Raw genomic sequence first — 12500 nt, forward strand, 5'->3', positions numbered from 1 at the left:
GTTCCGAAAATTCTAGATTCCAAATCGTCTTTCGAACAGATATTTTCCGAAAATTGACGTTGGGTGCCCCTTAAGCAAGTTAAGTCATATTGGAAAGTAATCAGTGCTTTATCACCAGGCATCTTTCTTTGCTCCTCTGATGTTTGCCGCATCTTTAAAACCAGACCTCTCTATTAACTGTGCTCTTCGAATCATCGAATAAATACTTGTTGAATTATGGAATGAATTTTGCTGGAATCATCGAATGAATATTGCTTAAATTATCGAATAAATATTTCTTGAATTGTTTCATAAATTGAGGAGAGAATCGAATGCGTATCAAGGCAAATTTATCGAATTTTGATAGTAGTTTATCGAATGTATTGGACAAACTCAAAAATATTTGAATTTTATTGTCAATAAGTGGAAACTGATAAAACGCATATACGCGAAATCGAATATTGAGACATTTCGGCAACCATACAACTTACTCCACTCAAAGAAAAAACTTGACTTTGCTCTAACATCCGCTGACCTGTCCAGTGACATATACAGCACGATATTCCGCTCTAACGTATTTCCTTTATCTGCTTTATGGTGTTTACCACCGATATTTTACAGCATCACCCAGCTCTTAAGACTGGAAAGCATTAAGAAATCAATCAATAAATCAATCGAATGATGAACATAGTTAATGGGGATACAGTACACTTCTTCAAAGTTCACTTCCGTATGGAATCAAGCAAAGTTAAATTCTCATTGAGGATATCATCTTATTGGGAGAGGGAAAAAAATGTCACTTACCTTTCCGTATTGCTAAGTTTTTTGATGCTATATAGTTTACTTGTGACCATGTGCTGCAGGTCCATAGCCGAAAGGAACGAAAAGGACAACACACGCCGACCTATTTTTAGGCTGTGGGCCGATGGAAATCCGCTCCACAATAATCAAGAGCAAGGAAGATCCGACTCTCGCTTTCCTGTGACGATCTTTGGATGCAAAGAGCCAACCTTTTTTGACACCTATTGCTAAATTTACTGAACCGATTTCTTACCTGATAATTTGAAACTGAAAACAAACAAGACGATTAGAGCACCGATCATTGTCGCCGGGCTTGAGGTGTTGAGGAAGTGAAGTAAAGTAACCTCAGTCAATACGCCTATCAGTGTTTATACAGCAAACGAATATACGTACTAATTGAAACTATTACGCCAATCAGCAGGGATAAAGCAATATCTATCAGTCGGCATGCTTAAAAAGCCTCGATGACAAGCTCAATATCACTGCTTATTTACGCAAAATATACATTCATTTACGTCTGCGTGCATGAAACTATAGGGCAAATATACGTTCATTAGCACTTCCACGAACTTCATTAACACGAAAGAACTTTCAATAACGCTATTTGCATACGAAAGGAAAGGAAAGGAAAGGGAAGGAAAGCAAAGGAACTTTATTTAAGTGTCTAGTCATTCTATCGCTGGAGCGCTAATCGGGGACACTGTAAACTGAAATTAACAATGAAAGCAACTAAAGTCGAATTTTGGTTTTTGTGGAGAGGGTAAACCGGAGTACCCGGAGAAAACCTCTCTGTGCAGGGTAGAGAACCGACATATGTTAACATTCAATAGCATCAATGGATGAACAATTGCACGTTTGGACAATCAAAGATAACAAATATGCTTTCAATCTTGCGCAATGGTTAATCATTAACACCAATAGACAATCAATGGCGTATTATATAGAGACATACAATCAATTGCACCTTCATACAATCGTTTATTCGAAATGGTCAGTCATTAACGTAAACTGACAAGCAAATGTGTATAGTAGTAATAACAATCAACTATGTAAAATAAATTTTAAATTGTTTTCTTACAGTATACTGTAATGTAACTTTTTGTAATTATCCGTCAATTTCTTCATTAATAATATACATGAAAAAATTACCCGATTCTGATTGGCTAAGAGAAGTGCTGTGCAGTTTAGGTGTGAAGACCTGGCCAAACGCTCGCAATATTTCAACACAACATCTTTCAACAATGTTGAGCAAAACATGTTGCCACCCTGTCCAAAATGTTGCACGAAAAATTGACCGTTTTCAAATTTGATCCAACATCAACCAAAATGTACCCTGCTGCGATATGTTGCGATATGTTGCAACATTTTGGTTGATGTTGGATCAAATTTGAAAACGGTCAATTTTTCTTGCAACATTTTGAATGTTGCATGATGTTGTACACGTTTGCCCACGTTCACGCAACATTGTTGCATTAGGGCATGCGCGCTAGGTCCACTTGTTGCGCGCCAAAGGCCAGCCGTTGGCTATTGCACCCGCACTACTCACAAGAGCCGGAATGAAGGACAAACCGCAGAAAAAAAAAGCCATGTAAACTATGTTTTGCTTTTTTTGACGTTATGTGACACCGACAGGGAACATTTATTAACCTGTGTCAACACCCTATCAGCCAGGGTGCGGAAATATAATTTATGGGAAGTTAATAGTTGCTAGGAAATGGCATTTGACAACACAAAAGATTGATTTTAACAAAACAGTAATTACAAAACGGTGCTTAAACGTCTGTGCGAAATTTCCAGATGATTCATAAACAGCGCAGTAGCCATTTCCTCACTTAAACCATATTTTGTGGAATTAGAATGGCACCATTTTCATGTTCTGGCGAATGGTACCTCTGATTTGCTCTGTAAAATAAAGGAAACTTTATCAATACGCGACCTCAAACCAGCGTTAAACGAAAACGTTGGCAGTGGCTTTATTGAACGGTCAGTGTTCACTGCATCAATTTATCTTACTATTTTTATACTATTTTTATCTTATTCTATCTAGTTACCAGTCTTCTTAATTTCATATATATCATTTTTGAATTTGTTCAACCGTCACTTCTGAAGATGTATGTTGTAGCATACGAAACGTCAAGTCAAAAGTAAAATGGGCTTTATCATTATAATTGTAGCCGCTGTTTGTTTACATACTACGTTGTTTACATACAATGTTTACATTGTTTACATACAATGGTCAGGGTAAGGGTAAGGGTAAGGATACGAATACAGAAAGTATCCTAAAAATGCATAAAAGCTAACCTTAAACTTTTGTTTAGGCCTAATTAGGCCTAAGGTTAGCTTTTATGCATGTTTAGGATACTTTCTGTATTCGTATCCTTACCCTTACCCTGACCCTTAGTCTTACCCTTACCCCCGTTTTAGAAACGCCACGTTTTACACGCATGACGATGCATCAGTTTAGGGGTGAATGAGAAACTGAAGGCTGGAATTTCATTATATGCAGCGACGACGTCACACATATTACTTCTCTATGAAGCCCAGCAAAATTTCATTATTTTTCAGCAGATTTAATGAGGGCATTATAATGAGGGCATCAGGATTAAAAATTGCCACTTTTAAAACCTGGATCCACATGCAATCTACATTACTTTTTGGATGATATGTTACCCTTTTTAAGGCTTGACTCTAGAGGACCTAGAACACCCATTCACTTATTTGTATATAAACAAGATCTATTATTATAGACTTTATTATTGTATGGTTCGTTATTGAAACGATGGAGCCACAAAAAGACAAAAGAGAACGGGTCTTCTGACAACCGTGATGATGGTGCAAAATCGAATTAAAGAGAGCTGCATACGAAAGACTAACACGCCGTAGACGAGAAAAATGCCTTCCAACTGCCTCAGCAGGCGGTTGCAAATCATCGATCACTTGTTCCATCTTCAATGTATACCCGCAGCCCACAGTAGAATCAAGGAGCGAGGGAACTTTTGTTAATACAAATATACCTTATTCCAAAATGGCCGCTGATTTATGCGGATACAAATTGGCCCTTGTTGCCTCGTTCAAGATAAAATATTCTTTTGAATTTTAAGCTTTAGAACCAGGCATCAAGGGCTAATTTGAATAAAAACAAAAGAATATTTAAATGGCGGCCATTTTGGAATAAGGTGTATGCTTATACTGAAAAAAAGAAAGCTAGCTATCTGATACTGGTCTCATTCTTACCTGATGAATTCAAATTGAAAAGGAGAAAAGAAAACACTATAACAGCACTAAACATTTTCGAAGTGATGTTGGTCAAAGCTCTGTCTGAGCGCTGATTACTGATATCTGCCGCTTGCGATATAGCTTGTCATCTTAGGTTCCGATAACACGCAGCATCCGTTCGATATTTTTCAAGGCTCGATGAACAGCTAAACGTCATTACATAGAAAGGGGTTTATTATGCAAGACAGCTTAAACAAATAAAGGATGTCAAGGGTAACAGGACTCGGTAGGGAAGAGAGGGAGATCGGTATGATTTTTAAAGTTGCAGAGTTTAAAAAAAAAGTCGCGTGAAACCTCAGTATATTGCGGTCAAAGGCGGAAACCGTTCGAAGGCATATTAAATTTAGAAATATTCTCAACATGTGCTACCAAATATTCCTGGGGAAGAAATAGTCCGTGCAAAAAGCAAACATACCAAAAATAACCCAAATAAATGAACATAGAAGCGAAAAAGGAAGCCGTGGAAACGAATCAAGTTCCTCGTTCTCATTCCACTGACTGGTAGGTAGCGTGTTCCTAACGTCACGGCATGTCAATACTTCCTTTTTCACTGTTTGTGCAATTTCCACTCAGTTCGGACTGCGATGGTATATTTGTTTGCTGCATTAAACCGGGATTTCGTTATCGGCAACCATTTCTACAGCACTTTACTGTATGCTGATGCGAATCCTCTAATTTTGCGCCGAATAATTAACAGGTGGTTGATCGCTTCACTTTTAAATAGTTTCTAAACCAGTACTGGTATTCAGGTCTCTCAGGCAATATAGTCCATGATGACTTGCACTTTGAAAAAAGATTCAAGCAAGAACTAGCTTGCGTAGAGTGTGATTTTTACGGAAAGGTTGATGGGTTCTCCGTCATAAGGACAATTTTTAACTACAAGACAATTTTCACTGGGAGAGGACAAAACGCGGAGCCCTACTCCATGAAGTACCCTATCGAGTACCGAATTGGACAACCCCCAAAAATCATTTATTGGTCAAATTAAATACTTTATCAATATGACGAGGTATTTAGATGTACATACCTTTTCTAGCTCTCCGATTGTTACTGTTCGATGCAGTTCACGAATTGGACGCCATCTTCGAGGTTCGTAGGTATTTCGTGTATCCCTTATTATTGTGTATTCTTAGACAAACAATCATACAAACCGTATACCCATGCATACCATTCAGGCCCGTGTATGACCATATGGAATGGAATGGAAAACTTTATTTAACCAGATTACAAATGTGTATAATTATGCGGGTATACACGGGTCTATATGGGTATACAGTGGTATACAGGTTTGTATGAATATTTGTCTAAATACATAATTAATGTTCCCAACCCATGACAACAAGCGTAACAGACAACAGTTTGTAGGGTAATGGAGTGGGAGATGAAGCACTCAATAAGCAGGTCATGAAAAGGCAGGTTAACTAAGTTTCCCGGTAAAGAGAGGTCGCGATCCTCTCCAAGGGGTTAGAATCCCCAAGGCCAAAACAACAAGTTGGCAATGCGAGGTTACAATCCTAGCCCAGGGGGTTACAACATCCAAGACCACAATCCTCTCGAGAGGGTTACAATCCCTCACATGAGAGGTCCTCACCAATCTAGGATTGCGCCCTCTGGTTTCTATGGTAACCGTGCACGATCAGAAGGCACACAACCCTAGTACAGTGAGTCTATGGGGCAAAGCGTGAACCGCATGGGAACACCTCACTCCCACCCGAATTTTATTTCACAATATTGACTAAATCACTATTTGACGAAGCGCGAAGGGGGGTTTAACCCCTCATATTAGAAAAGAGTGTCATTGACAAGCAAACATGGCATGAGTCCATGTTAAAATAGGCCTTTAACGCTAACCAATCCACAGATAGTGAACAACTAGCTAATTCACCATGACATCATAGATTTTTATACATACAAAAAACCGCCTAAAAGGTCTCCAAGAACAAGAAAAATAGCTACTTTTCAAAAAGTGCCGAAAATTGCGATTTTCAGAGAATTTGGACAGGGGAGACCCTTACAAAATGGCCGAAAATAGCTGATTTTTTTAGGAAAATTTCCAAAGGTTAAAAAATTAGAAAATACAAGTCGCCTTATAGCCCAACTTGTATGTATCGAAAGCTTAACTATCATATATTAGTTCTATGCAAAAAAAAAAAAAAAAAACACATAAAAAAAGACCAAGAATAAGAGAAATAGCAAATTTTTTAAAATTTCGAAAACTGCAGTCTTGCGAGAGTTTGCAAAGGTGAGATCAAGACAAAATCTTCGAAAATAGCTGATTTCTCAGGCAACCTTCCAAAAGGCAAGAAAAGCTAAAAAAGAGAAGTCGCCAAATGGCGCAGTTGGCATATATCGAAATCGTCACTATTACAGATTTTTCTATCCAGAACACCGCATTAAAAGCCTTAGATACGACTTCTGCTTTTCCAAAAGTGTCCAAATTGGCTATTTTCCGAGACTTTGCATGGGGAGAACCAAGGCAAAATCTTCGAAAACGCCTTGGATTTTCCCAAAGAAACGCACCCTAAGTTGAATTAAAAGAACATGCAAATCCTTGCATTGGGAAATCACGATATTCATGCACCCAAATCTTCCACGTTGGCGTACAGCTGTGTATTGTCATAAATGTCCATGTTGATTAACCTCTGTAAACCAAAAGAAACAACAATCATAAGCAGAGCACAAATTCTTGGTTTTTCTTATGACATCAAAGAGGCTATGTTGATGTCCAACAAAAAATGGGCAGCCTTGTTTGTGTCCTTCAGTTAAACTCCTTCCTTTTTTGTTTTCTTTTGTTTAGGTTGAAAAAAGATGATAGTTGATAATGGCATGAAACCCAAGACAAAACGATTTTAATCGATTTATTGATTGCAATTGAGATGCGATGAGGTACTGATAATATCATCTTTTAAATGACCCGTCAACAATGTTGTGATACCATATAAAACAGCAATTTTCGCTTAAGAAGACAGACACCTTATTATGATGTAGTACTTAAGGTGTCAAAAGCAACAGAAAACCCATCTTAAAACACCATATAATTTGCACGAAAACGCTTACATCTAAAAAACAAACTCAGTAACTCCAATTTTTTTTTGCTGTAAATTGATGGGCAGGCTAAAGTAAAACTCTTTGCAAATTAAATAAACAAAAACAAAACAATCTGAAGTGGATTCAGAACTACCTGAAATATCCCAGTTGTGAAGATAGCTCTGAATTGAATTTCTTTTTTTTTTAACTTTGCAAAGAGTTTCTATTTAGTCTACGAATTGCTCTCCAGTAAGAGAAAAATGGGGTTCACCAAGGGCGTTTCTGAGATCACCATTAAAGGGCAAAATCTAGGGGTTTTGATGAGTTGCATGTTGCTATGGTGACTTATAAAGTGACTCTATTAAGTGCATTTTGTTAAGCGATATTTGCTTTTTTCATGAAACTATAACATAGATGCTTTGGTTATATAGCGCTACAGAGTCAGTACTTAGAATAGTGCAGTTCCTTGAAAGTATTGGAACTGGTTTGAGCCTCCTAAAGATGATAATATGTGAACAAACCTATCAGAAAATTTGAGTTACTATTTTAATACTTGGTGCTCGGCTTAGATTCGCACCTTATGTTGATTTTCCATCTTTTTCAGCTTGCCTTTCAAATTAAGGAATGTTGGTCTGGCATTGGGGTCTTCCAACCAGCAAGACATCATTATTTTGTACCTGCAAGGAATAGGACAGAGATTTGGACAAACGATGTCATTTATGAAACAACAATGTATTAAAGACATACATTTGAACTGCGGGAATGAAACAAGTTAAGTCTTGAGATCATCACACTACGTTGTAGCTCCCACCAGCTGATCTGGTGACGTTATTTGGAGGACTGGGAAGAAAAATTTTATCGCCGTATTCCACAACCGCGCGCGGCCTTAGGTTTTGTTTCCAAATTTCCTGCAGTATTTCCATGGCCAAAACTCAACAGAGCATTCCGTGTCTCCCACATTTTCTGTTACTGAATCAACATTCAAGAGGAAACCGCCGAGATCTAACCTCGCCTCTGCCATGTTGAATTCGGAAATAACATTCAAGGCCGCGCGCGCTTGTGGGATACGGCGTTAAAATTTTTCTCCCCAGTTCTCCGAATTACGTCACCAGATCACCTGGCAGATGGCTTGAGAGCTCAATTGATAGAGCACTGCATCAGTATCGCAGAGGTCATGGGTTCGAATCCCGTTCAAGATCAATCTTTAAGGCCTTCCTTTCGTTACTACTATAGTAGCGCGCATTGCTGCAATGATCTTAAAACTGAACTCGTTTCATCTATATTGTTATGACCGTTTGGTCGTTTTTACCAATAGGAAGCTCGCTCACCGTTTTCATGGTGATCTCCTTCGAATGTGAGTGCCCAAAGGATAAGTAATATGTCAAAAACGAGTGCGAGTGTTTCATCAGGGGTTCCAAACACTGAGAAACAGATGAAAGCACGACGCCGTAGGCGGCGTACTTTTAATGTTTTGAGGTGTTTGGAACCCGGGGATGAAACAAGTAGCACGAGTTTTTGAATGACTTCTCAACCTTATGAGTGTAATGTGGTGATCTTTTCTTTTATCAGACAAGTGATAGTAATTTAAAAAGGAAATGAATATTCAATATTTGGGTGGGTTTAAAAGGTAGAACGTTCGATTAAATTTACATAATAGGGCGTGATGGAGAGCGAGTCAGAATCACGTCGTTTTCGCCTGCCAAAATCGTCTTCTCAATAAGTGCTTCGGTTAACGAGGCCGTTCCAGTTTCAACTAAATGTAAAAAGAAATTGGGCTGCTAAGACTTTCGTGGAATGGCTGAGGTTATAGAAGAGAGTTTTAGAATGCAGTGCACTGACTCTTCACAAGAAAGGTTCAAGCCATTGTTGACATGGATGCTCTTTCGCTGAACTATTAGGTATCCAAATTCGTTTTAATCCTCTAGACGCTAACGATGAAAGGTACTACAAAAGTTGTATCTTGAATATTCGGGAAATTCAAAATTCGTTGGGTTCTGGTAGATGATTTGTTTCTTTTTCCCCGAAGGTTTATTAGCATAAACGTTGATTAAAACTCAAGCGTCTCGACCAGTGTTTTGATCATTTTTTGAACTAACTCAGACGTTACTTGTTCTGTAGTTTTATTGGGTATCAAGATACATATGCACCTGACTACAATGGGGCACTCAGTTTGGCTAAAAACCTTATGAATTATTAACGAGTTTGAGAAGGTTTTATCAGAACCAATTAAAGGCTGCTGTTATCATCCTATCTGCATGATAACGGTTTGTTATGCAGCAATCAAGGGTTATAGTTACAATTCATTGTCCACGTGTTGTGGTTTGGGCATCCTGTATCCTTCTTGAAGCAAATTTGCAATTTTTCTGCCATCCATGCGAGGATAAGGTGATCCACCTCAAAAGAAAAGACCATTTTGCATTTGTCATGTTAAACATTCTGAAAATTAGATATACCATCTGCTCTCCATTATTGAGAACTTTACTGTAATATGCAATCACTGGTTTAAATTTGGCCTATATACTGTAAATTCGATAAAAATCCTCTCTCCATAAAAGCTATATAGTTTTCTCAATTTTAAACGCCATCCGTGAGGTAGATGGCCGCAATTTAACAATGACCTAAGTGATAGGCTTACCTATGGTGAAAATTTCGTAAAGAAGAACTCCAAAGCTCCATCTATAAAAATGATAAACAAGACTGAACAAGATATTTAATGTGCTAGTGATTCCTTCATTCATTCATTCATTCATTCAGAATCATTAGCTAGTGCTAATGATTCTGAAGGGTACACGCATTGTTTTATAAAACATAAAATTTGACAAGTTAAGGTCTCGTCATAGGTTCTAATATCAGTATTTATGCTACTTAGGAATTCTATGGAATATCATTTTAATGCACCTTGAAGATGGTTTAAATTCAAGAAAATATTCTTTCCTTTGAACATTTTATGTACTGTCATGACCTCGAACCAATATTCAAGAGCACGCCTTATCACGCTCAGTTAGTAAGAGGTGAAAAATGCACTGTAAAATAAAATACGTTGTTTAAAAAAATGCTTTGTGCGCATTTTTCGAGCAACAAGCCACAAAATTACTGCAAGGAAAATTTTGAACATGCGCCAGTAAGTATATAAATGACGCGGTGGTGTTAAGCGATGGTGTGAGTGCGAGAACTTACACATCACTCTTGGTTGTGTAAGTTCCATACATAAGAGCTTCGTATGCCGTCCATTTTACAGGAAGGCGGCCCTAGCGTTTGTAGAAAAAGAAAACATTTCAAATATTAATTGTCATTCATAAAGATACAGTCCTCGTGCTGAAAGAAGAAAAAAACATATTAGCATTTTTTGCTTACTTTTCCTCTTTTTCCTAACAATCTGTCTCTGGGTTTTCAAGTCCTTAAATTATTTGCTTTATCATCGCCGCCATTTTGGTGCCAATAGACTTTTGGTAAGTTTTTTTTTTCATTTACACCACCAGCTTGGGAGGGATATCAATTTTGGTAACGTGCAGACCCGTCCACATCAAAAGCAGGACTGCACATGTGAAACCCGACATTCCTTCATTCCACCAACAAAGAACCAGTTTACTTGGACAATAATCAATTGAATATTATAATTTAAGGTATTTCAGGAAAAAAAAAACTAGGAAGCTCTTAGAAAGTCAGGTATTCTCGACCTTTCCTTACAGTTCTTAAGTAGAATAAGATGAAGCATTTTTCAATCTCCCACCTCTGCAGACCATTCATCCAATGTTTTAACTTTTTAAAAGAGTGTTACCTAACATGCAAGTTTTTCATTTTGTTGAATTGCAAAGCACACGGTTTGAAAGCTACAAACACAGGCCATTTTTACATTACTCGCTTATGAACATGTTTACTTTTTCTAGATTGAATATGGTAAAGGAACGCAAGTTTCCTTTTGCGATGCAGTCTGTGCTCTGCTCTCTTGGTAATTGCTCACTATACCTTCGTCTTCTTTTCATAAATGTTTTCCTGTTGCACATCTCTAGCCATTCCAAAGTCTGTCACTTTACAAGTTTCTCTTTCCCCAACCAGCACATTACGAGCGGCAAGATCTCTATGAATGATCTGCGGTAGAACACTGTGTTATTGAGGCAAGACTCCATGAATGAATAGAGAAAAGACTCGTTAAAATCATCTTGAGTGCGTAACTTTACTATGGCTTTTTTCGTTTTGACAGATGGTCAAAGCTTGGAAGCATGCATTTGAACTTACTTTCGGTAACTTGGTAACTTTATAATGCTACTAATGGCCAAACGTCATCCTTGAGAAAAGCTGACCTATCAGTATAGTTTGGGCCGTTATGGGGAATCGTAAAGAAACAGGAAGACGATAGCAGGGTGCCTTGTATCTCGGAAACTGAATAATTAATTTCAGCAATTGAGAGAATCTCCTCAGGCGAAAAGTGATTATGTCATATTACTCATTGAAAACGTCATGTTGCTTTGGTTAAGGTCTGGTACGATTATCAGAGAGCTGTACTTCCTTGAATTACTTAACTTGATTTTCATGAAGAAGATCACTCCATTTTATCAGCACTTTACCTAGACTGCTCGCAGTCCCTTAGTCGAACCGCCCGCTTAGGTCGTGTAAGCGAGCCGAGGGGAGAATGGTGATTGAGCAAAGATATAGGGACTGCACGATCTTCTGTAACCGACGCGTTCAGAATCTGCTAATAGGGAGTTTAAGATCTACGACGTAACAGCAACAAAACCGTCACAAATTTTGTATAATTAATGAGCAAAAACAATAGCTTTGCACGCTCTGCACGTGAATTTTTCATTTTTGTACATTTCTTTCAAGTTTTCGGCAAATCAGAGACGTGAAATGACCAATTCTCAAGTTTTACGGAGAATGTGAACACAAGGCAGCGAATTTGAATTTTCTGTCGTAGCTTCAACACCGCAACTCCCAATTCAGTTCCTGGAAAGTTGCGCTAGTTTTTAGAAGTAAGACAAACCGACATTATTATGACAAAAGAGATTAATAAACCTGAACTTGCAATTTGAAATGACATTTTCGCTACCGTCGTGTCGTAGATCTTAAACTCCGTATTCTAATTATTGAAAGTGATGACAGATAGTTATCCCTCTTTTATTGCTAATGCAAATAAACAATAAACGGCGTGGGAATATCTATATGCATGTCGAATTCAATAAACTATTCGGAAAGGAAACCGCAGAAAAACTACTGTATTTAAGTCAATTTAATGTTGGAGTGTTTTGGCAAGTTTCGACGGTGTGAAGTTTTGACGGTGTGATGTTCGGGACAAATTCTTGTTTAGAACGGACGACTCGTCGTCTATCATTAAATCAGTGAAGTCAGAATACAGAGCTTGTTCAACGGGAGATTCTGAACGCGTCGGTTACAGAAAATCGTGCAGTCCCTATATCCCT

General features: G+C 38.0%; 1 protein-coding gene and 1 long non-coding RNA gene across 4 annotated transcripts in view; one reads left to right on the forward strand and one right to left on the reverse strand.

Annotated features, from left to right (window-relative positions):
* Nucleotides 1-4442: 4442 nt before the first annotated feature.
* LOC137982453 (uncharacterized) lies at nt 4443-6938 on the forward strand. Its single transcript, XR_011118714.1, has 3 exons — nt 4443-4557; nt 5093-5145; nt 6854-6938. It is a non-coding gene; the product is annotated as an uncharacterized lncRNA (long non-coding RNA).
* LOC137982363 (fibroblast growth factor receptor 3-like) overlaps nt 5399-12500 on the reverse strand; it is a 44806-nt gene continuing 37704 nt past the window's right edge. For all 3 annotated transcript variants that reach the window (XM_068829466.1, XM_068829467.1, XM_068829468.1), the window contains exons 14-19: nt 11050-11172; nt 10261-10331; nt 9719-9759; nt 9381-9477; nt 7661-7760; nt 5399-6698 (exon numbers count right to left, since the gene is read on the reverse strand). In XM_068829466.1, the coding sequence (XP_068685567.1) occupies nt 6630-6698; nt 7661-7760; nt 9381-9477; nt 9719-9759; nt 10261-10331; nt 11050-11172 (501 nt within the window). In that variant the 3' untranslated portion in view covers nt 5399-6629. The remainder of the gene's footprint in view (nt 6699-7660; nt 7761-9380; nt 9478-9718; nt 9760-10260; nt 10332-11049; nt 11173-12500) is intronic.

The sequence above is a fragment of the Montipora foliosa genome, chromosome 13, assembly GCF_036669935.1.
Source record: "Montipora foliosa isolate CH-2021 chromosome 13, ASM3666993v2, whole genome shotgun sequence".
NCBI lineage: Eukaryota > Metazoa > Cnidaria > Anthozoa > Scleractinia > Acroporidae > Montipora > Montipora foliosa.